General features: G+C 39.1%; 1 protein-coding gene across 5 annotated transcripts in view; it reads left to right on the forward strand.

The window, feature by feature from the left end:
• The window catches only part of rgs3a (regulator of G protein signaling 3a), a 123,199-nt gene that overhangs the window by 860 nt on the left and 94,446 nt on the right, over window positions 1-27,893 (forward strand). The window contains exons 2-9 of one of the 5 annotated variants that reach the window (XM_077586332.1): window positions 845-909; window positions 4,150-4,193; window positions 6,171-6,229; window positions 7,166-7,260; window positions 7,352-7,420; window positions 8,332-8,392; window positions 10,569-10,659; window positions 20,347-20,414. In XM_077586332.1, the coding sequence (XP_077442458.1) occupies window positions 845-909; window positions 4,150-4,193; window positions 6,171-6,229; window positions 7,166-7,260; window positions 7,352-7,420; window positions 8,332-8,392; window positions 10,569-10,659; window positions 20,347-20,414 (552 nt within the window). Of the gene's footprint in view, window positions 1-844; window positions 910-4,149; window positions 4,201-4,228; window positions 4,305-6,170; window positions 6,230-7,165; window positions 7,261-7,351; window positions 7,421-8,331; window positions 8,393-10,568; window positions 10,660-12,209; window positions 12,381-20,346; window positions 20,415-26,716; window positions 27,254-27,893 lie in introns of those variants that run through there. The other 4 variants (XM_077586333.1, XM_077586335.1, XM_077586337.1 and 1 more) reach the window with 4 other exon arrangements.

The raw sequence follows: 27,893 nt of genomic DNA on the forward strand, positions 1-27,893 counted from the left end.
CAAGGAAGAGCAGGATAATTCTCCTTTTGTTTGCCCTTCATTCCAACTGATAAGGACCTGAAGGACCATGGGGGATTTTTGTGGCGGAAAAAGGAAGACGATTATATTTTAATGATCTGGAGGGAAGGACTGGAGGGGGGGAAAAAAAAGATGATTGCAGATTTGAGTTTTGTCAGCAAGAATAGCATCCCTAGGTTGTTTTGAAATTGGAGTGGGTGGGTGGATTAGCAAAATGGTCATAAATACAGCAAGTTCATCTGTGGGTTACTTGTACACTGTCGCTGGGCGGCATGTCAAAATAATACATGGCGGCTTTGTCTGTGGAGTCACATTTGAACCCGGAGGTGTGTTAAATCGTGCTGTGATTAATCTGGATTACAGCAATGCAACCTAATCACCGTTTTAGCTCCAATACAGACACAAGTACAAGTACACACGCTGATCACTTAATCTGTGCATTAAAAACATGTTTTTGTCTTTTAATCTGCATTGCGCTGTTGCATTGTTGTTGTTGTTTTTTCACATGGTGTTTTAAGGAGGAAATGGAAAATTCACTTTTTATATAAACCGTTCTGGAAATGCATCTGTGGCTCTTCTGCACTTGTGTGCCACTGTTATGTAACATTAGAACTAACTTGCTTTAATCCATATAATTTTTGCATTGGCATAGTATAAAAAGGTTGCAGATTGTGCTGTCTCAATGTACTTTACGTACTAAATTATCATATAGGAGTGTGATGGAATTTCTGTACGCACGCACACTCACACACACACATGGCGGCAGCCAGCATCAAATTTCTCTGAGTCTCATTTGTGGCGGAATTCTCTCTGTGATGTCTTTCAGAGTTTACCTGCGGAAACCGTCCGGAACCTTCTCCAAAGCGCCGTCCTTCCTGCTGAAGACTCATGGTGAGGACTAGCGTGTGTTTGTGTTTTAGTTCATTTTTATCTCAATAGTATTGTCTTTTTCATTAAAAAACATAATGGAGGCCTTTGAGAGCGGCGTCACAGGCCATTTACCAAGCGCATCTTTCGGTGTGCTAATGAGGCGGCCCATTGCATCATTTATGGAGGGTATTATCCGCACCTGCACTGTTTACCCAAATAGCAAAACCTCATCTATTATCCAGTGTTTACCTGTTGCCACTAATCAATATGGATGGGGTCTTAAAGGGGCGCGGCCGTTTTCTTTATTTTTCAGGAAGTTATGACTGTGGATGGCTTTCAAGGCCATTCTGTGTTTGAGAAGATTAAAAAACATTCAAGGTAAATGCGGCATTTTTTACCGCAGATTCAACTGACAGAAAATAGTGTCCAGTCCACTCAAAATTTCCCCTTTGTACTGTATTGCTCTTATCTACAGTATGGCATCTTACCGTAACAGAGGTGGAAAAAGGCGTTGCTCATGAATATGACCAGATGCTTGCCATTATCCTCCCCACCAAGCACCAACAAGATACGTTTGGATAAACTTTAAAACTTTGCAAAAAGTTTCAACTTAAATTTAAAAAAAAAAAAAAAATATATATATATATATATATATATATATATATATATATATATATATATATATATATATATATATATACACGTATTTATTTACAATAATTTGGACAATTGGCTCTAATGAACGACCCTTCCGCCAATTACTTGTGGTTTGTTATATCAAGGTTTCATAGTACATGTTTTTACGCATAACCATCGGGAAATACAACATAAGCATACCTACAAAATCAAGAGTTTCAGGGTCATGAGTGACCTGAAGCAGCCAAATGTCAGACTTCATCGTAGTTGCAATGCTGATTACAACTTATATCACTACATTTCTGTGATCATGTCTACAAGATCAATCAAATAAAGGCATTTGTTTTGCTTTTATTCCCCGCATTCTATGACCTTGACTTTTGTTTACTGTAAGTAAGACTACGTAAATACAAACAGAGCGACCAATTTACCGACCGCCGGTGTAGTGGCGAGCGACCTGGCAGAATAAGGGTGCGTCTTGTAGTATGATGTCATCCAATAATTTTATGGTAAATTATGTTGCTGAATTTTTGTTTTGAAAGGCAACAAAACTACTTTCACAAACTATTTATAATAAATAAATGGACAAAGGGGCGCTTTGGGCATCTGTGCCAACAGGGCATGTGCCCCGGCACTCATTATTATTATTATTATTATTATTATTATTATTATTATTATGTTCTTCCCCTGCCCACATTCCGAACAACATGCATGGTAGGTTAATTGTAGTGTCTAAATTGTCTCTAAGTGAAACAGAGAAAGACCTCATTTTTGACACATTCTATGCCATGGAAAATGATTTGGCACAAGCTGAGAACAGGCGGTTCGTTAAAAGGAAAACCATGAGCAGCACCATAGTGCCGCCCTTCTGTTCCGGTTTGGACCCAATGCGCTGAAATAAATTGTACGGAGTCCTTTACACTGAACTTCCCCAAATAGTTCTCACAGGAATCCTTCTTCATGCTTCTGTCTGTTGGAAAGGCATTTTTTTTTGTTATCACATAAAGGCTGTCAGTGTCCGCTTGGCCTGGCATTATTGGGTACCGGTGGGGTGATTTCCTTTCAGATGTAAATGTGACAAATAAGCAGCAAATTAAAAGCCAAGGTGGAGCAAGAGGGGAAGAGGCACTCCTCTTCCTCTTTTTTGATGTAAATCGTTCATCCCATTTCCGACGGGGTCTCTGTGTGGGACCACAGGGGGCTACGATGGTGTGAACCGCTTGTCCTTTGCGTTTATAAACATATAGTAGGTCGTTATGTGTTCGGTTTATCTGAGTGTCTTTAATTGGCAATTGCAATTGAATATTAATTATTTGTAAAGCAACATGTATGAAAATGTGTTCTGAGGTCTACATTGTAAATATGTACAAGTTTAGCAGAAGTTGGCTTTCTAGTTTTTCCATGGTTCAGCTAGTCTACACCATAAAACTATGTAAAAAAACACTTTAGTTTGCAGCACGACAATGCACTGTTTTTTCCCACCATTGTCCCAATTACAACCCTTACTACCTGCAAAAAATACATACATATATATATATATATATATATATATATATATATATATATATATATATATATATATATATATATAAAATAAATGGATATTTTAGCTCTAGGAATTGTGGGATTTTCACCAAACTCAATGTTAAAACAACAAAAACAGTGGTTTCTTCCTGCCTACACAACAGATGCTGACTTAGTTCAGCAAAATGGCAATTGGGCCAAATTAAAACATTTTCCCCATCTCGTCTCTTCACATCAAAGTCAGCAAATTCCTTCTTTTTCTGCAAGATAACCCTGGGCGATTATACTGTTTTGTGTGTTGTGTTGATTGTGAATGTATCCCTCCTGATTCTTTTTGGGGAAAACAGCTGATACCAACAGTCATAAATGTTAAATATTTATCATTGTAAATCATTGTGTGAGTGGTCAATGCATTCACTACAAGAAAAATGACAAAAAGAAGACCAGAAAAGCTAACAGTTAACCTAGCTTCTTCTATTACTACTTATTTTCGTTTTTGAATTTTCTGGCAATCTGGTTGCTCTGCTGCCTCTCACAGGTCTGACTTGGTACTACAACAAACATCTGTCAGTGGAGATTCTGTATATGTCTATGTGATTGATATGCTGTGTTGGTCATCTTGATTACAACACTTACTATAAGACTGTTAAGATATGCTACCTTCTCCCTTTGAACGTATCATCAACTAATGAGAATAAATTGTCTGCTTTGTCACGTAGCCATTTTGCTTGGCCGCTTATTCGTGCTGCCGCTAACGCTCCTTTAAAGCAACTTCATAGTTGCCTTTGTGTGGAACGAGTTCAGATGTACCAGGAAGACATTTAAAACCGTGTTCCCGCTTTGTTCTTCCACATCCCCGCATGCCAAGCTCAGTGTGGGAACGACAAACATCCCCCGTACCCACCGTGCGAGCGGGGGCCCGAGGTGGCGGCGACGTTATCAGTGCATGGCCGTGCTCTTTGGAACGGGATAAATTTAGACGAGCGGCACAAAGCCAATGTTAGCGGTGGGCCATGTCGACATGGTCAACAAGGCTTTAGATGGTTGTTCATTCATTTACTGTATAGCTGGCAGTCTTCACACTCTCTTCTTTTTCTGCAGGTCAGCTGAAGCTGTCAATCATCCAAGAACAGGAAGTTCTTGCTGTAAGCGGTGAGGCCTGGGGAGGAGGGGTTGGGGTGGGGTGGAGTAGGGGGAATAAAATATGAAATGGCTTCATGGTCTGTATCCTGTGCACCCACTGGCCACAAAATAAGGTACGTCAGCAGTATTAAATACAAAAGCGAAACAAAGTCATAACTGCATTTTTATTACCTTTTATAGCTTTATGAGAGGTACAAAATGTAGTGGAGCCTGTAATGTCCAACATAAACAGTTTTTCCTGATATATATTTTTTCTCACAGAAAATAATGGAAAATTAATACAACTCTCAAAAATGTATTAAGTGCACAGACAATGTTAAACTAAATTTATTAAGTGCCATACATGAAAAGAAAATATAAATATGATAGATTATAAATTAGTTATGTTAAATACCAATTTTTTTCAGACCGATACCAGTATGAGTACTCAACTCTTGAATAGTCACCGATACTGATACTAAATACTGATACCACTGGTAGCCTGCATACTATAAAATTCCACCCAAAAAACAAAACAAAAAAACTTGAAAGTTAATTTGAAAGAAATATCTATATAGCATTTTTCCTTTAAAATTTAATGAAATTAATGTAAATTTCCTATTCTTCTCATTTAGAATTTCTAGTTCCTTATCGATGAGTTAAAATGCTTTTTTTTTTTGTCTCTATATATTTCAAGCTTAGGTTTCTCTATGATGGATAATATGACTCATTTAATGACAAAAAGCAGAGGTGGGCATCGTCATTGACTGGAATTGATTATTGATGGAAGTGCCCACCTTTTGGTGTGTCTTTTAGCGAATGCTTGATAAATCGAAGCCTCACAAAAATACACAGATTGAGAAGGACCGTGCTCACCGCGATCGACAGATTTAATCCTGCTTCACTCGGTGCTCAGTCTGTGCATTTTTTTCAAGGCTTCGTAGGATCAAGCATTCACTGTAAGTGCTGAAGCACACGCCAAAAGGTGGGCACTTCCATCAATCATCAATTCCAGTCAATGACGATGCCCACCTCTGACAAAAAGGTGTACATGTGCACTCGTGCCTTGTTAATTGTCTGGGCATGTGCAAAAAGAAATTTGTTTGGAATTGTTTAATAATAACTAGAAACGCTTTCTCCATGGTACAAGGTTTTGGCCTGACGCCAGCGATATATTGATTTTGGTCTCCTAGCAACTAAGGGAATGCACCCTTTTATTAGTTAGTCTTCTCTTTCCCCATAAATTAGAGTTAGGATATGTTTGTATTTTACTATTACAGTCCTTTTCTCCTTTGCATAACATGTATTAGATTTGGTTTACTTACTGACTTCCCACGCAATTTTTTGATCCAGAAGTACCCCAAAACCACATCAAACAAACCGCCGGGCCCCACCCCCTCGCTCTTTGTAGCAACCAAGCACCCCTAAACGTCTTTATAGCACCCCTAAACCTCTGATCCTAGAATCGCCTCTGACTGCAACCATTTTTTGGTCTCAAAACATACTTGTCTGTTGCGATGTTATCCATCAGAAAATAAAGATCTGATTGGATTCTGCATGTGTACCTGATATTGTGGACATTGCCTATACATATTTACAGAACTCTGAAGGCGCCACTTTCCACTTTATCGTGACATATCGACGGCAGAGTTCTCCAAGTTCGGTCCATGGGAGGCCCTCTCCTACCTGTTTTCCACGTCTCCCTCATCCAACACAGCTGAATCAAATCAGCTCAACAGCAAGCTCTGTAGAAGCCTGATAACGATCCTGATGATATGATTCAGGCATGGACTGAACTTGGAGACCCTTGATCTATTTTATCCACAACGAACAGTCCTCAAATGCATGTGTCTATTATTTTATTATTACTTTTTTAATACAGTACATTGCTTGACCACAGTGCATTGCTTTTATTAAGATTTTTTTGTATTTTTTTTCCCTCTCTATAAGTATAAAGATTTGATTAAAAAAAAAAGACATTTAATCATTTCTATTGGCAGTTTTGGAGGCACGGGGTATGTTGCCCGAGTACCAAGCGTCATGTGACTCCTATGTAAAGGTATGATACACATCTCTGCTTTTGTTGTCATTGTTTTTGCAGCTGCTATTTCAAAGCATAAAATAAAAGCAGAATTTGATGATTTGCAAATCATTTTCATCGTTCATTCAGTTTGAACATTAAATATGTTGTCCTTGTTGTGCATTCAATTGGATATAGGTTGAAAAGTATTCTCAAATCATAGTATTCTGTTTTTATTTACTAAGCCGAAAGTCAAACAACAACACGGCGTCCCAACTTGATTGGAATTAAGGTTTGTATTTCCTTCTGGGATTGCATGCTACTCATTCCTAATTTTACTTCAACAATAAAAAAAGCTAGCCCCTAAAAGTTCTGAACACTGCAGGATGATGTGTCATCACAATGTGGGGAGCACGTTTTAGATTCCTGGCTCATTACCAACATCACATTGGTGTCAAAATTTGATTTAATGGCCTATAATTTACTTGCTTTTTATGGCCTTCTTCCCCCCCCCCTAAAAATTGTATTTATTTTTAGAATTGAATGGTGAGCTCTTGAGGGTGCAGTGTCATGATCCACTGGCCATAGGTTCCACATTCCATATGGAGTCACATACAGTAGATGCATTAAAATAACTTTCATAAAAATCATGCTCAGATATGATTGACACATATTTCACACTTATCTAAATTGAATTTTCATTAAAAAAAAAACATTGTCGAAAACCTTGCATGTTAGGTTAATTGAAAACTAAACTGTCCACAAGTAGGAATGTCAATGTTTTGTCTTGATGTGCCTCACGACTGACAGGCGACTAAACAGCTGGCATAAGATCACTAAAAAGCCGAATGCATACAAGCGCTAGAAAATGTGTGAATTTTAGGTCATTGTACTGAAGATTTTTTTTTTTTGCATGTACAGTAATTTGCCACTTACTGTAAAGTGACATATTTTGACTACTTGTTGCATTATCAGGTGGGCATGTTTCCAGACAGCGACCCCAACGAGAGGCAGAAGACGGCAACGGTCCCTCAGTGTAAAAATCCCGTCTTCCTACACACCTTTTACTTGTAAGCACTCATTGCAGACAATCTACTCATGTAGAACTTTTCACCAATGCTGACATGCCATTTATGTATGTATTTATTTATTTAATTACAGCGCGATATGTGACAAGGACCTTCACAAGCGACTGCTCTTCACAGTGTGGAACTCTGACTGCGCTTCCAGGTATCGGTCAACGCTCTGCCCCCCCAAAAAAAGGTCTAGATATGCATTTTTTTGCTCATCAGAGTGAGTCAGTTTTTTTTTTTTTTTTAAATTAATGTTGCCATTTAACCTTGCATGTGTTGCTTTGTGTGTTACTCTCGCCTCTCTGCCTCAGCAGAGTGGATGGAACAGGGTCAGTGCTGGACATAATGGCTGAATGACTCATATACAAGATAAATATATATTTTTTTATTTTTAACAGAATACTATTGAGATTCACTTTTCAAAACAATACATCTCAATGTTCTTGACATCAAACTCAATGTTCCTACACACACTTTTACGCACACTTGTGTCTGTACGTGCGCTTGATAAATGAGGTCCCTGGTTTGGACCGTTTCTAGGGCACAGATTAAGAGCGATTTATTTACTCAAGCAATTAAGCCTTATTTACATCAAATGTCTGTTGCCATTTATTAGGATAAGACATTCAAAGACAAATTTTCTCATGAGAAGAATTTAGTTCAAAATGTCTACATATTTTTGGTTACAGCCTTCCTGCTCGAATGTTAGCGATTTAGAAAAAAAAAGAAAAAAGGTTGAATAGGTGCAATTTCATTCATCCAAGGATAACACGTATTACAATGTCACATAAAAAACCAATAATGCTGTTTTGTTGTATTTGGCCCCCAAATGCATGGCCAATCCCTCTTCTGATTTGAACCCAATGGCATCGAGGTTGATGAAGTAATCCAAGGAAAGGACAAGATTCTTATTTTTATAATCATCTGCATGTAATTTTCTTGTGAAAGGCTTAAAAGCTTGTGTCAGTGAAAAGAACCCTACTACTCAGACCACACTATACGTAATTCCCTTTTTGATCAATGTGTTTGTCATGCTGTTCATTGTTCAATGTGTTTTTCTTTGCGCAGGTTGAGTGCGCTGGTGGGCTGTATGAGCTTCGGCATCCGCTCCCTCATACAACAGCACAAGGTGAGCTCGCCCGATACCGCTACACAGAGATTCTCTTCACACTTTCTGTGTGTGCGTCTTCTGTTTGGGACATGCACGCGTGTTTGGGAGAGAGAGATGGATGGAGTGCGTGTCTCCACCAGAACATGAATCAAACATTTGGGCTAACTGTATTGACGCCAGCTGAGACACCATGGAAGTCAGGACACACACACACAGGCACGCACACACACAAGAAAATAAACAAGTTATTCTTATTTTAATATATTGACTTTCAAACTAAAATGCTATATTTTTTTATAAGTAGTAAGATTGTTATAAATGGTAAAAATTACACAATTTGGGATTAAAACTTAAACTATATCCTGTTATTTGGCTATTTTTAATTATTTTTATTTTTTTGTTTTTACTAAAGCTACTAAACGCAGACAATATAATTACAAATCGCTACTGCCACCTGCAGCCTGAAGAGGAAACTGCATTTTCCCTTCTTTACTACACATCGCGCACATGACGTCACACCCGCAGAGGGCGGGAAATTCAAACCCAAATCCAGTCTTAAAACTATTGGCCAGAGGCTTGCAGGAGTTCCCATTTTGAACAGCTAAGGTGTTAACCTCCATCCATCCATCCATTTTCTTGACCGCTTTTTCCTCACAAGGGTCGCGGGGGTGCTGGAGCCTATCCCACCTGGCTTCGGGCAGTAGGCAGGGTACACCCTGAACTGGTTGCCAGCCAATCACAGGGCACACAGAGACAAACAACCATACTCACAATCACACCTATGGACAATTTGGAGTGTTCGATTAACCTGCCATGCATGTCTTTGGAATGTGGGAGGAAACCGGAGTACCCGGTGAAAACCCACGCAAGCACGGGGAGAACATGCAAACTCCACCCAGGAAGGCCGAAGCCCGGACTCGATCTCACGTCCTCAGCACTGGGAGGCGGACGTGCTAACCAGTCACCCACCGTGCTGCCAGGTGTTAACCTATTAATTAAAAAAAAAAGTTTCAGCCATAAATGTCCAAATAAAAAGGCTATTGTAAAGGTGTTTTGGGGCAAATTGTTACAAAGTGCAGCTTTACAAACACAACTATTTGAGATGTAAATATTGTGGCAGTGAACTCAACTTTGAAACAAGAAGCAGTCTTCAAAAAAGAGGCTTCACGTTGTTTAATGCCACTTTCAGTTGATCTCAACGGTCACAAATACTTTGTACATAAAAATGTAATAGAATTACACATTGTTCATTTTAAACAACCACATAGCCTTGCCTTTACTTTTAGTTTTGTTGTTATTTTAAGGGAGGTTAGAATGGATTATTGGAATTTTCATTCATTTCAATTTGGAAAGATGCCTGGTCATGGAACATATGAAACTCATATCTCAAGGCATCACTGTAAATACAATTAATGTCGTGAGCAGCAGGAGTCCTCTAATATTTCCCCTATTCATATTTAACTGCCCTCATATGTTAATGAGGGAGCAGCTTTGACTCACAAGGTGTTGTCACCTTGTCCCTTTTGCCCTACAGAACTTTATCCTGGTGCTCGGCCTGCCTATTTGGATTCCTTAAACATGATTCTTTTCATGTTCTCTCATTTAGTTTATTTTTCCATTTTTGGGTGGGGGATAAGTATTAAAGGAATACTATCGTAGAATAGTGTAAATCCCTCCCTAACTCTCGATCCGTGCATAGGCCCCTCCCCCCCTTTGCTGTGTCCCATTGCCTGCAGAAATCCGTCCACTCGGATAAGATGCTTTTAAAGCGGAGATTATTGTTACTGTCCAGAGCATGAAATTGTTGAGTACAATAAGACGGGGCTTGTGCTTGTGTGTATGTGTGTCACCGTCAAATGACGTATGCGCTTATGACGGCAATGTCCTTATTTTTGCATGAGTGTCCACATCATTCACATTACGAGTCAAACGCCTGCTTCCTCAGCCCGGCATAGCTTTATGTAACACGCGCACACATGCATACACCATCTGGCTCACAAGGCAAAAGTGCACAAGGTGGGTGGGGGTGTCATCAGCTGCTGGAATAAAGGAAAGGACAGGGAATAGTGACTATGCGTGGCCCTTGGAGGAACATAGGGAGTTAAAACCTCTGTGTGTGTTTCTGTATATGTTGAATGCTTTAAATATTACAACTAGATGCTGACATGAGCATTTTCAACATTCGCCGCTTTAGGAGGTCCGTGGATGGTACTACCTGCTTGGGGAGGAAGTGGGGGTGAGGAAGCATCTTAGAGTGCCTGGGCAACAAAACTCACATGACACCGGTAAGAATTTTTCATATACTGAACTATACGGCACCGTGCAAAATAAAATAAAATAAAAACAAAAATAAAAAGTCTTCTACTAGTCAACCAGGGCAATGTTGCAAAAAGGCTCTTTCCCACCACTGTTTTAAACAGATTTGTGAATAATGAAGAAACTTAGCTATATTCTAATGCTAATTGCTGCAAAACGGGAACAGATAGAAATATACTTTGTTTCTGATGGAACAAGAGACTCTAATCTTTCTTTTGGCAGGTTTCATGTTTTTATAGGTATAGAACACAATATTCTGTGGGCCTTGCAAAATCAGTCAGAAGCCAGTAAACCATCAGGAGTGAAGGGGGTGGCTTCAGTGAAAATGGCTGGGAGTGAATGAGTTAAAGAATATTTGGCGACTCACCGATGCAAAGCCTTGGTTTGGAACCAAATACTGAATCTTGTTTGGTAACTCGTAATTACTCTCATTCTACTGTTGTTATCATTATTGCTGTCGTTTCCATTTTATTAGCCTTTTTATTGTTGAAATGTCCCCATGAAACTTTTCCATTTTTTTATTTGACCACTACCCTGTTTGGTAGCCTTCAACTCCAAAAATGCAACTGTTACTTCCACATTAAGGGGTCTAACCTCATCATAAATCACATTTTAATGGAAAAAATATCTGCCTCAAATAAAAACCAAATATCAAAATTTATAGAAACATGGTCTACGTATATAGAATTTTTTAACCTAATTCTGGTTACTTAATTCTGTCTTGTTAGCGAGAGCCACTACATCGTGATAACTTACATTGATGTTTCTGCATTTGGCAATTTATTATTATATTATATTATTAGTATGGGATTTTTTTTAATGGGCTTTAGGTGAACTGATGAATACACACACACTCGCACGCATGCACGCACACACACACGCACATACACATACTCACCCACATACAAAAAAAAAAAAAAATATATATATATATATATGTGTGTATATGCATATATATGTATATATATTTAAAAAAAATAATAATAATAAAAAAAACATTTCTTACATTTTTTTAATTTATTTGTTTTTTTTAAAAAAAAGGAGAGCAATGATGATGTCAAATCGAATGAACAATACTGAGCTCTCCTGGAAAAAAAAGAAAAAAAAAAGGAAGGGAACTGTTATAAATTGCCATATAAACTATGGTGATGGATATTAATTACTTCTTCCCATGAGGGACATTAGATAAAACATGTATATTGTCTCCTTTAACACTTATATAATATCACTAATATGTAATAATAAAAAATCCATTGTGCGTTACAAAAAGTCATATTTGCTAAAGAAAATTTTTTTTTAATCCTCTTTTATCAAGGCCAAATATTTGCCAAGCACGTGTCATACTGCACAAATGACTTCCATGCTTGTACTGTATGTGTGACAGGCTTGTGCCTTCTTTGGATGGGGAGGTGTTTAAACGAGGGATTAGACGGGGAAGAAAGCGAGGGTTTGCGAGAGTGACAACAGAGAGGGAGCGGGGGTGGGGAGGGGAGGGAGGGGTTTCTGGACCGAAGCCCGCCACCGTGTCACACTCGCCATAGAGCGACACGGAGCTGTGCTGCTCTGCTCCTCCTGCTGCTGGTGTGGATCTCCCCTTGACTACGTACACCTTCATGTGTGTGCTGTTCTAGGCGTGCGTGCGCGTGCGTGTGTGTGTGAGAGGCTCCACAGTGACGGCAGCCTACTGTAGGTGAGTACTGTTTGTGTTACCTTCTTGAAACAGCAGACGTAAAGTTGCAAAGTCTTTTTAGACTCCTCCTCATGCTTTCCCATCATCCACCATTGTGCATTGATTACTTTTCATCACGGGCTCATTCCCCTCTTGTATTTTGCTCCCAATTGTTTTCCCCATTTCAGACCCCCGCCCAAGACCACCACCACCATGTGTCCCTTTTTAAGGAGCTTAGCTTACCTACACCAAACGACTGCTTCCATAATATATTGCGATACAATAGCTGTTTAAAAAAAAAAAACAACAATAAAATGCAATATGTTTATTATTGTGGCTGTTCCTAATATTTTGACTCATGTCACATTGTCGAAGTTGACCCCCATTATATATGATGAATGATTGTCTTTATAAAGACAGAATATAATTGCTCTTGTACTGGATCCCATCACACCGACCTGGGCCCCTTTTCTCTTTTTGAGGGTTCTTGTCTGAACCCGAGCTACTCTACATCTCATGCAACTTTAAAACAAGTTTTCCTCTGGGTGGAAGTGCAGGATGGGATGAGGCAGCAGCAGCAGCAGCAGCTTCAGTAGGGTTAGTTGAACTTTGATATGCGTTGCCATTTTCAATAATGCACGCAGGGGTATAGAGCCGTAGAGGAAGTTGATTTCCGTCGAATTTAAGCACATCTGGCTTCGGATTGTGATCATCTCATGCAGTGGTAATACTTGCCCCACTACTGTCTCATCATATTCATATGCCAGCGTGTTGTCGCTCTCTCTCTCTCTCTCTCTCTCTCGCTCTCTCTCTCTCTGTAGTGTGGTAGTGGTGGTGGGGGGTTACATACTCATGTGCACTTGAATGTTGCCAGGCCAGCTGGCAGAATGTAGGCCATGGCTCTACTGCACAATGACGTGCACAAACACGGAAATGATCAAAAGCCCATTTAGTACAATACAACTGTGTGTGTGTGTGTGTGTGTGTATGTGCTGCACGGGTGTGCATGTCCACCTGGTCCATCTTTGGGATCATGTTTCCAGTTAGTCCTCAGTCTGTTGCCTTATTGTGACAGTGTTTACAATAAAGCTAGCGAGTAGCAATCCACCTCCATAATGTTTATCACAGTGATGGTTTAGAATCTAAACAGTTTATCAGCAGGAGGGAATTCCAGAGTGTGATGGGACCGGCGCAGTAACTACAGTACAGTCATAAAAGGCCATAAAATAAGAGCTTTATCATTAAAACTGCCTGTAAGATAATACTCAGTTTTGATGCATTCTGAGGTAACTTGTATTATTGTGGTTGAGCATTGTGTAATATATAAATGGTAAAGTCATTATGCAACAAAGTGAATAGCTGACTACCTCTCTGGTGACAAGAGGATAATGTTAGACAAGGGTGTCAAACTCATTTTTGTTGCGGGCCACATCGTAAACACAAATAAATGTATGATCGCCTCGTTACATATAAACAATACATTAATGAGTGACTAGTTTGGAACTTAGAGCCCAGTAAAAACTTTTTGTTCAAATACTATTCTGTTTATTTTTAAGAGGGGATTGTAAACAAAAATAATGCTTGCAATATCTCAGTATTTTTTAAAAGTGAAGTCACTTTGCAGTTTCAGTATTTAAGCAAGAAACATGAAGTCCGAACACATAATTTCCTTTCACAGCCGCTTAAAATGTTGCAGCGGGCCTGATCTGGCCCACGCCTCTTGAGTTTGACACCTGTGCTCTAAGATGACCAAAGTGCACAATTTTTTATTGTGTTGCAGGTGCAAAGTCTTCCAATTTGACCCAAATCTAAATGTTATGAAATAATAATAATAATTACAAAATAAATAAATACATAAATAAAATATATATTTTTTTATAAATGATGACAATAAATGATAATGATTATTAATACTAATAAAAAATAATAATCAGTGCAAAATAGAACATTTGCTTTTTGATTGACACTTATTTTATTGAAATCCTTTTTCTTAAAAATAACTAATAAAAAAAATCCTGTAGATTTAATTTTTTTTATATTTATAGAATATATAAATAAAAACATTAAAATATATATTTTTTATATAACTAAATCATATTTATTATTATTATTAAGACTACTAGCACAAATAAAAGTTAAACAAAGTGCCACACTTTTTTGTCAGTAAGCAGACCATCTCTGGTTTCAGGAAGATGATGTAAGATGTCCGTGTCGTATGATTTTTGATCATGGGTTAGAGGGGGGTATTTTATGGTGACTCAAGGCAACAGCATTAAATCCTGAATAAAAAATGAGTAGAGCAGAAGAAAAATAAGGCTGAGAATAAATGGACAGAACTGTGACGTTTGCATATTTACAAATGGGGGGTTGAGCTGTTACAGTGGTAATTAAAAGGTGATTTGCCAGAATCAGAATTCTTGTATGAATTTGCCACATGTGATAGGTTTGTCTCCCTTTCCTTTAAATCACCTTTTCCACTGTGAATACATAGACATCAAACAAAAACATTTGTTCCAGTCAAACTGTCATGGTCCGTTATCTTCCAGACGATGACAGTTAATTACACCGTTGGGCTGCAATAAAAGCCCTGCCTCCTTAACTCCTCTTGAGCATGTGCCGAGAGGCGGATCCCAAAAAGCCGTGCGTGAGTGGCAGCCAAACATTCTTCAAATGCAGAAAATGACATGGCAATTGTGTTTTGGTTTTTGCAGTAGAAGAATTATTGTTCAAATGCTAACCCTATAAAACGGTATCTTGTCTTCTTATTGGCGAATTTAACATATTAAAATCAAGTTTTAGTAACGTGATGCAAGTAATGAAGTGCTTGTACTGTATTCCACTGCAGTGACGCGTATCAGTGGAGTGCTCCTTGTATTGTAAATAATGAATGAACCAGGTGCTCCCTTCGAACACTTTACTTGTCGGTTTAGCGTGGCAACTTAGAGTACTCATCCGTGGTTGCTGCTGTGTGAGCAGATCTTTCCCTCCTGTCGCTCCATATATTAAAAATGCCCTTTTCACTTTTTTTTCAAATAGACACCTGCTTGCTTTGATGTATTATATAAATGGACAAATGGAATGCCGGGCATGGGAAAACAGCTTGATTATTTCATGTTTGTTTTAGTCTGGTAGTGTTAGTGGTGGTCTTTCTGTTTCATGTTACAATTTTGGCAGTGTTCGGCAATTTGGACTTTCTGTCCTTGTTTTTCTCCACGGCTTTTTGGGGCGCTCGCCTGGAACTCATTAGTTATATTCCTTGTTTTTATTACCAATGTTTGTCTTTCCTGTTTATTGTATTCCACAAGAATGCATACGATCCAAAGTTGCTCATGTGCTTTATTTTATCGTTTTATTTGGAACATATGTTTTTTTTCTGTCATCCAATTTGTTTATTTGGATTAAAACAGAAAGAGACAATATTCACATTTTGGTGCATCTCTATTTTCGTGCCAGGGCAACGTTAGTTATATGTTTGGGAACTTGGCAGACCGTGTTGTGCCTTGATATAAATTTTTTTTTTTGCTAAAAGCAGGTCTAAATTGTGGCGTAGGTGGTCTACATGCCATGTAGACTGCGCAGCTCTCTCTGCGCTGAAAAAGGCAATGAGGGGAGCCACTTCGATTGGCCGTGAGTCGGTTGCATTCCCTCCCATAATGGCGCAAACGCACACTTAAAAGAAAAATACCACACACAAAAAAAAAAACTCCACCCAAGCTCACAGTTAGATTGCTTTGTGTTAAATTTGTGCTGGGCACGAAAATAGGTCCCTTTGTGTTTTCTTACATTCCTTTTCATTTTGAGAAATACAGTGCATGGCCATTTTTTGTCAGATTTGCTGAAACAAGTCCACAGTTCGGGTTCAAATGTTGCTTGAATTTTCTCCCTGTGCTTGTACTAGTTTTAGTACTTCTCGCACATTCCAAAAACACGCAAGTCCATCAAGGTCTTGGTTTGAATGTGAACTTGAATGATTGTCTACAGTATAGCTTAACTTCCCATGTAGCTCTATTGCGTCAAAACTTTATTAGTACACTTCTTTAGCTAGCAACTAACAAACAACTATTTTTCTATTTTTAACGGCTTCGGTAGTGGTCGGGGCCTTAATGAGTGCTATTTTGTTCTTTCACTTTAACAGTTTGATTCTTCGATTCCACTCTCTTAATTTAACGATGATCCCGATTTCAGCCTTAGCCTAAGCATGATCCTCTTTTTCTTCCCCATTTCTTTCACGAAACCCATCGTGACACGGTTGACATGATGCTCCCCGGCTGTCTCGGCATTGGATGCGAAATGTGTCAAGCGTGGGCTGGCTGCACACGGCATGCCCGATAGTCATGGCAGTCTTTTAATATGGCGGAGTCATGTGATAAATGAGTCAGTTGCAAAGGACATTCCAAAGCCACAGAACAGCCGACCGACCGAATTACTTATACATTTTTAGTTCAGATCTGGGTCATGTTTGATATTTTATTGGCTTTTTAGCCATATGTGTTAGGAGAACTGAAGCATAGTAGACTTTTGTATTAGAATATGTATGTGCCCTATTTTGTGCTGTCCCTGGTGAGACATAATTGGTGTGGATTTGTTAAATAATACCAGATATATAGTTTGCTCTTTAACGGTATTTTCGGGGGATAGTAAATGCCTTGATATCATTCTTTTCACTTCCAACAAACCCAACAGATGCTGTTTATGTTTTGTGAACTCTTCAAATCAAATCAAGTTACTTTGTTTTCAAAACGTCAGTCTAGCGGCTGCCTATTGTTTTGGTTTAATTCCTTCATTTGAAATAATCTGCTAATTGATGTAGAAACGGTGTAGTGCTACACGTCTCCACTTTATCCATCAAGAGTTTGTTTGTTTGGGGTTGTCGGAAGGTGAAAAGCAGGAGCGGGTGTCAAGTGGATGAGCCGTCTTGACAAGAGTCGAGTCGACTTGTTCACGCTGGAAGACTGCCAACATCTTTATTTCCTTTCTTTGTTTTCCTCTCTCTAATCTTCCCTTTCCCCCCTTTATTCCCTCCCGTGTATACTTTTCCCACTGGCCGCTGCCTCCACCATTTATTGTCGCTCCGACTCTCCCTCTGTTTTGATGTCATTCATGCTTCCAGCTGCTTCCACGCCATCGTGCCCGATGTCCTAAGCAGACAAAAGGCTTCACTCCTGGGCCTGACGCCAGCCAGGTTGTCCCCCACTCTCTTTCCCTGCCGGACCCCTGAAGTTTCTCGATTCAGACGAATCTTCTTTTTTTGTTGTTGTTTAATCTTCTTCATTTCCATGGTGATCGCAGCCTGGAGACTGGACCATGTAACTGTGGGATTTGGCCAAAACGTGTCAGAAATTGATGTGTGTAATTTTCTTTTGTCAGTGTACACGCCATTTGGCTACATTGGAACTTTATATGACTTTGTATTTCTACATTTTTGCACCACACTTTTTTCTGTATTACTTTTTCGTGTGCCACTAAAAATGGGAACAATTATGTTAAAAGGATTTCTTTGTATAATGCAGTCCAGTTGCACGCCACTGCAGACTACAGTCCCTTGTGCTGGGTCCATCTGACAAATGACATAATATTCCCAAGTCACGACAAATCCAATAAACAGGAAGAGTTGCCTTTATTCAACATTTACAGATTACCATGACCTGATGACCGAGAATAGACAAATAATTTTTTTTAAGGAGGCACATTTGTATTTTTCGTGTGTGTAAATGACAAAATGACTCAGTCAATGAAGGTCCAACATTTGCTAAACGTTCAACTAATGTTTTAATCGTTGCGACATTGAACGTACCCTGACGTAAAATCAACATTCGCAGACGTCGCGAATATCCGCCCCTCAGTGGGATATGGGCTTAAGGCAGACATTTTGATACTGCTCGTATTAGGTCTCATCATGACCGTCATCTCAGTTAGCTATTTGGCTAGCTAGCAACGTGCCTCCATGGTGGCCACATTGCCCATCAAAGGCAACATATCTAAATTGAAAATAAATCAATGATTTCTCAACCGATCTTGCTGTCTAATCAGCATCTTGATATGCCACACCTGTGAGGTGGGATGGATTATCTTGGCAAAGAAAAATGCTGACTGACACAGATTTTGACAGATTTGTGGAGAACATTTGAGGGAAATGTATGTAGAAAAGGTTTTAGATGTTTGAGTTGAGCAAAAACAAAAATGTTGCGTTTATTTTCAAGTGTCTCTAAACATCATAAACATGTCACAAATGCTGCTTACAAGCTGCAAAAAAATCTTAAAAGTAGAATTTACTATTATTATCTCAAATTTCAATTCATTGGGAAAAACACTTTGAATTGAATTTAGTCACTGACTAAAATGTAATCTATGTTAGTGATAGAAAACTATTGCAAAATATTAGGGATGTTCAATACCATTTTTTACTCAACAGAGTACTCAACTCTTGAGTAGTCTATCTGTATTTTGAACAATTGTACAAAAGCACAATTACAAAAAAAAATGTATATACAGTATAGTAGAAATCATGCTGTTGAATTAATTAGTAAAATTGTTACGTTGAAAACATCTTGACTGCTTGCTCTCATTCACTTTGTGTTAATCAGGGGCAGATATCACGTTTTACTTCTTTCTGTCCCCCTTTCATTTCTTTTTTTTTTTTTAAAGAGTGAAATAAAATTTTTGATTGAATTCAATTGATACGATACCAAGTACCGATACCACTAGTACTTTTGATGCATAAAATTTCCCCCAATAAACAATGACAGATAATGTTAATGAAAGGCGTATATATCTATATATATATATATATATATATATATATATATATATATATAATATAGCATTGTCCTCCTAAAATTACATGAAATTAATGGCAATTATTAATTTCTTCTAATTTCTAGTTCCTGCTCATGAAATGGTCACGAAAGGGCTGCCAATACTGTTGTCGGCCACCGTCGTGAGTATCGATACTTTGGAATAAGGCAGCGCATCAGCCCGATACTGATACCTGGTATCGGTACTCGCCCATCCCTACAAAATGTATAAAGATTTTATTATAATAGAATAATATATCTACTGTATTGTGTATATAAAAATACAAATGCATAAATACAATACAAAAGTGAAAAAATAATATTGAATAAAGGTATTTTGTAAATAAAATAACATTAAGTCAAGCATTTAACCCAAATATATCCCTGCTTCATTATTAATATACTAAAAGTCTATTTAAAATACTGTTTGTTTGTTTACATATGTATGTAATCCATTTTTTTTGATATATAGAAAACCAATAATAAATCCACGTTTACCTAAATAGCGTTCGGTGCAGAGGTGCAATCCTATCTCACACTCAGTTGATGGAGACGTGACAGAAAAGGGTGTGGCATTCACGGAAAGATGGTTCGAGTGGATTTGCCTTTTCTGTGGGAAGTCAACTCGGAACTTTGTAAGAAGAGGCGGACAAAGTGATGGGACAAAGTGTAAACACAGAGACGGAATAGGCATCGAGGCGAAGATCCACATTGTGGCCCGTGTGCTGAATGCAGCCTTTATGAGCATTAGTTAAAAGGGACACATGAGGCGGGAGTCTCCTGTAACCATGGAAACCCTCCCAGGAGCCTGTGACGGACGGATAATAGAGTGAGAGAGTAGTTCCTTTTCTCTTCTTCAGCCCTCCCTCCTCTTCCCTCCCTCTCACTTGTTCTCCCTTGCACTCCTCCTCTCTTGGGCACTTTTGTGAGATCCTCGCATCTTGTGGGATTTTACCAAACTCTTGTGTTGTCATTTTTTATTTTTTTTTAAGTGTGCGCTGACAAGTTGAAATCCCACTCCGGCTGGGCAGTGCTTGCCTTAATTATCCTCCGCTTATCTGAGACACTTTTTTTTTTTTATGGACTTTCTGAACTATTTTGGGGACTTTTGCATCCAGAAAGTGGTTTTGTGGCAGCAGAAATGTGCTCCAAAGGCACAGTGTCAGCCCGTGATTCTTTTGTCTACATTTCAGAGGCCGTGCTGTCGAACCATGGTGCTGCCCCTGAGACACACCGACCCGAGAATATGCAATGCTTAACGGTGAGTAGCGCACATTTTTTTTCAATTACTTTTTTTCCTTCATTTAAAAGCTTTCCTGTTTTTATTTTGGGTTGTATTCCCTGGTTTTCGCCTGCGTGCGTAGTCGCGACTGCTGAGACGGATGACCCCTGACATGGCTCGGTGTTCAACAAACTCATCATGCATAAACACGCCCTCACTAAGTTATCGGTTGCGTGAGTTCCGTGTCACACATTCCCAGCCACCATGGCAACTAATCGAATTTGGTACTTGAGGCTTGCGCTGCGACTGGGGCAAAAAGAACAAGAAAAAAAAAGAAGTTCCCCATGCTTGACTGAAGATGTATATCAAGATGTGCGTTTGCATATGACATGTATGCGAAAAGCGAAATAATAGCTTGTCATGAGAGTTGTGTACATGACAACACTAGAAAATGTGAGTCATTTTCCTGTATTTGTAAAGTTTCCGTACAGACAACAATTCTCACTATAAACGCTGTAATGTGGATGTCAGGCCAGTACGGGGACCTCAACATACGGAATTTCTAGGTTGCACACGGCTCACAATTGACAAAGACAAACAAGGTCAGCTATCACCATACTTCTTGTTTTTTATTTGCCTGTTTAATTTGACTTAGAAGTAGTTTCATGTGCTAACATTGATTGTAATTATGACTACTACTTCATTGGGATAGTTTAGTGATTACCAAGGTCACCTAGGTTACTGCCATAGAAATGCAAATCAGTTGTACAGTAAACTGATAATCAAATTACAGCAAATGATGATGAACCCTGACCTTTCCTGTATGGAGGCTATCAAGACCCATGCATTAATGTAAACATGAAAGTGAAAGAGCCTGTTAGCTTATTCATCCACTCATCCACTCACTGTTGATCTTCATGGCAAGCCATTGACATGCAACTGGGTTTCGGCTTGGATGACTGCATGCTGAATCTCCTTGTGCTTTTGTGGCTTCAGCCTCGGGTTCTTTCCGTGGTCCAAATCCGACCATCTGATTTTAAGTGGTTGATTGAATGGAATGCTTTCCACACTGACAGCTATTAGAGAGGCTACCGCACAGGTTAAGCTCTATAGAAGATGGTGGATCATTACAGTCAATCAGGCTGCAGCTAACAAGCATTAGAGCATTAGTGGCGTCGATTTGGTTGCCAGGGCTTGAGTTGAGTATTTGCCCTATAAAGCTTAGCGAACCTGTAGAGTCTTCCGTTGATCTAGTGTTAAACCTTTAATGCTACCGTATTTCTTGTTCTTGTTCAATTCTTCGTACGTGTAATTGTTTGTACCAATCACACATCAGCTTGCCCCTTTTACATAAACACATAATATAAACGTCACACAAAATAGTCACACACGTTTGAAAAATAATAAACCACTAAATAAAACATCCTACAGTTTAATAAGCATTGAGACAAAAAGCTGCTAGCCAGTTATCTAGTTAGCGGCTAACGCTAGTGGCTAGTTTTAGCAGTTGATGCACCACTGTTTGAATTTATATATGGCACTTGTATTTTTGTTAAGCTTCAATATGTATGATTTTAGAATGTAGAAGGACGGTGACATATAGCACAGAACCTCAAAACTGTGTAGCGGACGTGCTAATCACGAGGTCACTGTGCTGCCCTGTGGAGATATGCCTCCACCTGTTCCCCTTTTTTTGTTTTGTCACACATACTACTCCAACCAATCGTCATCCAGTTACTGTATATGGAATCATTGTTCAACCATATTTGTGAGTGGAGTCTTATCCTGGCCTCCCTCATTTGTCCTCTTATATCTCACCGTGGATCAGAGCAACAGATGTTTGTGTCGGGACTGTCTCAGGGGAGAGAGGGGCGAAGTACATTTATGAACAAATTAGAGGAGGAATGGAAAACCATTTTAGACTTTCATCTTTTTTTTTTCTGTGTTGCCTTGTCCTTGGTCCTCCTACTTACCTCTCATCATCCTCTGCTTTTATATTGATGGCGCTTGAGTTTTTCAGGGATTTACCCAAGGCTCATTGTGGGGCTTTGGACATTTGAGATGTTCGTGTTGATAGCACTTGATGTGCTCTAATAAAAATCACAAGGTTATTCAATGAACATCAACACAACTATGTTCAGTATTGTTGTTCTGTTGTGAACAGCCATTGAATATTTGAAAATCCTAATGAAAATTCTATTGAATATTCAAATATATCAAGTATTAGCTTGCGGCTAGACGCTAACGCTGGCAAGCAGGCACCATCGGTAAATGACTGTAATTAATTATAGGCACAAAATTTAATCCATCCTCTAAATAACTTTCAATTTAGTTTTTCAGTTAGCTTTTTAAAAACATACGCCCAACATGATGCCTCCCAATTCTTCGAAACAGCGGAGGTATCATGACTGTTATCAGCCGTTACACCCCAGGTTGCCGCGCCCCTCTGCATCTCTTTGCTTGTCGGCTAGCATTAACTCCTGATCTGTCACTGTGATAATGGATCTGACACATGTGTCTGTTGGCCATGTATCAGAGCGAAGGGGCGAGGCAGGCTGCGAAGCGGGATTTTGGATATCCCCACGACCAATATTGTTTTGATTTTGTTGGTCGTGCACATCTCGAAAACGTATTCAGCGAGAGTGCAAGTGTGTGTGTGTGTTCGTACACTGTGTGTGTTGTACCAGAAGCAGCCAAATTAAATCAAATGACCAATTAGGTACAGTTCATTTGTAATTGAATTTGGTGATGGATCACCTGTCATCTGCCTATACTCAGACTTGTGTGCATTCTCCCTGTATGAGTTTGAAAGTCATATGTGTCCATAAATGTTTGCTTGACAGCACTATGCTGATTATTGGTCAATATCAGAACAGTTAAACTGTTGGATTTGTTTGTTTGTTTTCCAACATAGGCATGTTGTTGTCCAAAAGTACGTCAATATTTTTCCCATCGGAAATACTGGAAATAGAAATAATCATGACAAATGTAGGTACCGCACAATGTGCACAGGCAATGTTTTAAGTATAATTTGAACAGGTTACTGTCATACAAGTGTAAAAATAAGACAATTGCGGTAATATTAATAACATTACCTGAATAAAATAAACTAATGACTAATAAACTAATGAAGAGAACGTAATATGTACACACTGACTCATTTTAAATTTTTTCTCCCAAAAAGTGTAAAAAGGCCCACAGAATATTGTGTTCTATTGCAATAAAAACATCAAACCTGTCAAAATAAAGATTAGAGTCTCTTCTTTCATCTGGGAAAAAAATTATATTTCTATCTGTTTCCGTTTTGCAGCAATTAGCATTAGAATATAGCTTTATTTTATCATTATTCACAAATCTGTTTAGAATTGTGGGTAAATGAGCTTGTTTGCAACATGGCCCTGTTTGATGTCTTATACTCTGCTGCCACCTGCTGGCCGTATTTGTGATACCTACCATTGCTTCAACCGTTCTCTGTAGTTGAGAGGCTGCATCAAAGCTTCTGTATGCTTTAGCATAAAAAAAAGAAGTATAAATACGTCTTTGGGACACTTAAAACATTTAAAATAGAAATATAATATAATATATAAAAAATATAAACATATAATTTTTTTTATACGTTTTTGGGAGCAAATGAGTAAATAAAAATAAAGAAACTTAATTGTCAACATCTTCATATTTTTTACTTCCAATTAGAATATTGTATTTCAGTTTCGCAAAATTTTGGAGCGTGTGTGGTTTCGCTATTGCTTTTTTTTTTTAAAGTATGTATATATATATATATATATATATATATATATATATATATATATATATATATTCCCGTTTTGATACCTTTTTGTTCCCGTTTAACATTCTTTACTGAAAACGGGTGTTTTCATGTTTTTTGGCAATACTTGCCACTTGCACAGTTGACTCACATCCTTCTCGTTTGGAACAACGTGACCGTCAAAATGTTGGAACTGCCGTGTCGGTTTGAATGCTTCTGAGGGCACCTCCTCCTTTGATAGCTACTTTTTTTTTTTTTTTGTACATCCGGGAGAGCGTGAACCCACACCACTAAAGACCAGATTGGCCTCATCTGGCCTGCGGACAAGCATTTCAATCTCCTCTCCCCGAGACATGCTTTTCTTCTCACCCTCTAATCCGTCCTTCTGCCCATTTAGAGGTGAACAGCGCCGCGTGAAAGCGAGACAAAAGTGTTTTTTGTGCGCTTGACGTGGTAACCCTAGCCCCTTTTCAAAAAAGCAAACAGGGAAAAGCTGCCATTACCTCCGCTATGAGGGGATCTTAGGAAAATGGGCTCTCTGCGGCCTCTTTATTAGCGCTTTACAGACTTGGGCAACGCTCTCTGCTTTTTTTCTGTTCCTTCTCTGTTAGTGTTTCGTTCCACGAGACGACCAATGCCAGCGATGAAAGGATACAAACCGTTAATTAATGGGATTTTTGCCTGCTCACACCGGTTGCCTACTTGCACGTGTGAAAATTGGATGGGGAGGGACATAACTGCATACACTTTTGTGTAGAAGGGCGATGTATAGATCAAAGAGCCAGGGATAGGCGAGTACCTATACCAGGTATTGATATTGGGCCGATACCAGGCCTTTTTTCAAGGTATCGGTATTCGCAACAGTGGCCAGTCCTCTTGTGGTCAGGAAGTAGAAATTAAAGTACAGTAGAAAATAGCTTTACATTTCATGCATAAATAAAATGCTATGTTAGGGTATGTAGATCTTTCTTTAAGATTATCAGGGTTTTTTGGGGGTAAATTGTATTTATCAAAATTATTAGTGGTATTGGAACTTGGTATCAGTGACACCTCAAGAGTTGAGTACTTCTACTGGTATTGAGAAAATAACTTTGGGGTGTCAGGCGATTACAATTTTTTATCGTAATTAATCGCATGACTTTAATAGTTAACTCATGATTAATCACACATTTTATATCTGTTCTGAATGTACAATAAAATATTGTTTCCACATTTTTTGTACCTTAACATAAAAGTAATTTTTTTTAAACTAATAGAAATATGGCTGCATCTTTTAGTCATTGATACAGTAATTTCATAATTAATAAAAATTTTGCTAAAATTAAAAAGAGGTACTGTACAGTAAAAAAACGAGTGATATTGACTTGTGTTAATGTCATTTTTCTGCCACTAGATGGCATAATTGCATTTGTAAGACGGTGACAGCACAGTGCATTTTTCTTTTCATATTAAGAGCTATCTAATCATTAACATGAAGTAAAATTCTGCACATTTTAAAAATTGTAAAATACAACTTGACCCAGTTTCCACAAATATATGCATTATTATTAAAGCAATACTGTCAAATTTTGATGTGGACGTGTCTGCTGCGTTGCGCCTGGAATTCCCCTAGTACAGGCTTTCAAAGTAAGGAGCGGTCATTAATCATTCGTTAAAAAAATTAGTAGAACTTTAAATTAACTCAAAATTAACGCACTTATTTTGACACCCTAGTAAGAATAAACAAAAATGAAACTGACAGGATTTCCCGCCTTTGTCATTTAAGTCAAGACTTTGTTATTAGTTATTATTGTGGTTAAATACATTTCACATTTATATGTTAATGTGACTTAAAACATTGCCATTGTCAACGACTAAATGTTTTAATAATGACAACACTTTGATCCTGGAACAGTTTTTCTTCCTGTTGGGGAAAATAGTTTAGAAATACTAATTAGTTTTGGGCCTTGGTAGAGGTCCTTTCTCCACTAACTGCCTTTATTTCTTGTTGATGTTTTTTTTAAAAAAAATTAATGACAGATTACCACCACTTTCCCATGGGTGGCGATATTAAAAACAAAAATACAAGCGCTGTTTGGATAACTGGCAGAGGAGGAGCGATTGTCAGGGATTCGCAGAGCTGTGAATTTCCGTGCAGTGTGGTCGGCAGGGGAGGGGGTGGGGGCTTAAAAGGAAAAGCGGAGGAAATATGGAAGGTGAAAACATAACAAACAAGTCTGGATAGAGGTCGAGGGAAGTGTGTACTCACTTGCGTCACAGTCTTTGCACCATAATTGGTGCTCGCTTGCATTTTTCGGCTGCATAAAAAAAAAAAATCATTCAATCTCATTCACACACTTGTTGCTCCGACACTCGTCACAACAGTGTGTGTATCTGTAAAAGTGATCTGCAGCACCTATGAGAAGCTCATAGTGTGGACACAGGAAGCAAACGGGCCTTATCGCGGGCAGACACGCAAATCTATGCGGGCCGTGGAGGTTGGCGAGGTATGCGTGCGTATATGCGTGTGTATGTGTGTGTTAATGGGGGGGTTCGGTGCTGCTGGTGGTGGTGGGAGGAACTTCCTCCTATTCTTCTGCTGTTGAAGAGTTCCCATGAGCGCCCCTGCCAGCAGCGACACTGTGGCCTTAGCACCAGTCTCGCCTCCGCGTCGCCGGCGGTCCATGCAAGCTGGATCAGGGGGTCCGCAGAGCACCAATCTGGAAGAAGAAGACACTGAAGAAGCTTGCGACCTCGATGACATCATTACCACCAATGGAACATAGCTCGGCACGCGGAGTGACAAACTTCCTGGGAATTTAACTTTTTCCACACAAAAAAGAATTCTGAGTTAGGTGAAGCTGAGATGATCCACAACACGCTCAAGTCCCCTCAGGAGGAGGAGGAGGAGGAGGAGGAGGCGGCGGCCAGTCCCGCCCGCACGCACTCGGCCGCGCAGAGGCGGCTGTGGAGGTACTCGGGCTGCAAGGGCGCCGGGCGGCCTCAGAGTCAGCGCCGTAGCGTGTGCGTGCTCTCGGCCGACTTGAACGGGACGGCGGGAAGAAGAGGAGAGGGCGTGATGCACACCATTCACGGCTTGTGTCACCTCTGCATCGGATGTAGGCTGCCACAGGTGTGTCAGATAGAGTGCCTCAGGGTACAGGTCCCGAACAAGATCAGTATCAAAACCTCCCCTATTTATCAACGTGATTATTAATGTGAGGCGGCATATCAGACAAGTCTGCGTCACAGTTGTAGAGTTTAAATCACTGCTCCAGCTTTATTGTGTAGAACTTGCATGCTCTCCGTGCACTTGCGTTAGTTTTCTGTAGGTGCTGCACTCCGTCGTCCTCACACAAAATCGGGCGTGCAAACAAGTAAGGAAGGAAGACAAGCGTCTCTCAGACAACTAGTTGCTATATTTACGGTATATTTTGTCTACAGTGGGACTTTAAAACGTGACTCTCTGGTTCCAAAGACAGATGTGGCACTACTTCTAATCTCGTTTCTTATCAAAGTTTATCCCAGCTGATTATCCCTGATATCAAAGCAAAACACCGATTTCAGATTCCAGAACAATGAGGTTGCCAGACACAAGGAGGAACTTGTTGTTAAACAAGTTAGTCGCAACAATAAAAACAAGAGTTTCTAAATCTTCAACAATCTCCAATAATCCAAATTAATTTCTAGAGCTCGTTTAAAAACAACAGTGATGATCAACGTGCTGTACAATTAATGTAATGCTCATAAAAACAAAAGCAAAAGATATAAAT

Source organism: Vanacampus margaritifer, chromosome 14 (assembly GCF_051991255.1).
Source record: "Vanacampus margaritifer isolate UIUO_Vmar chromosome 14, RoL_Vmar_1.0, whole genome shotgun sequence".
NCBI lineage: Eukaryota > Metazoa > Chordata > Actinopteri > Syngnathiformes > Syngnathidae > Vanacampus > Vanacampus margaritifer.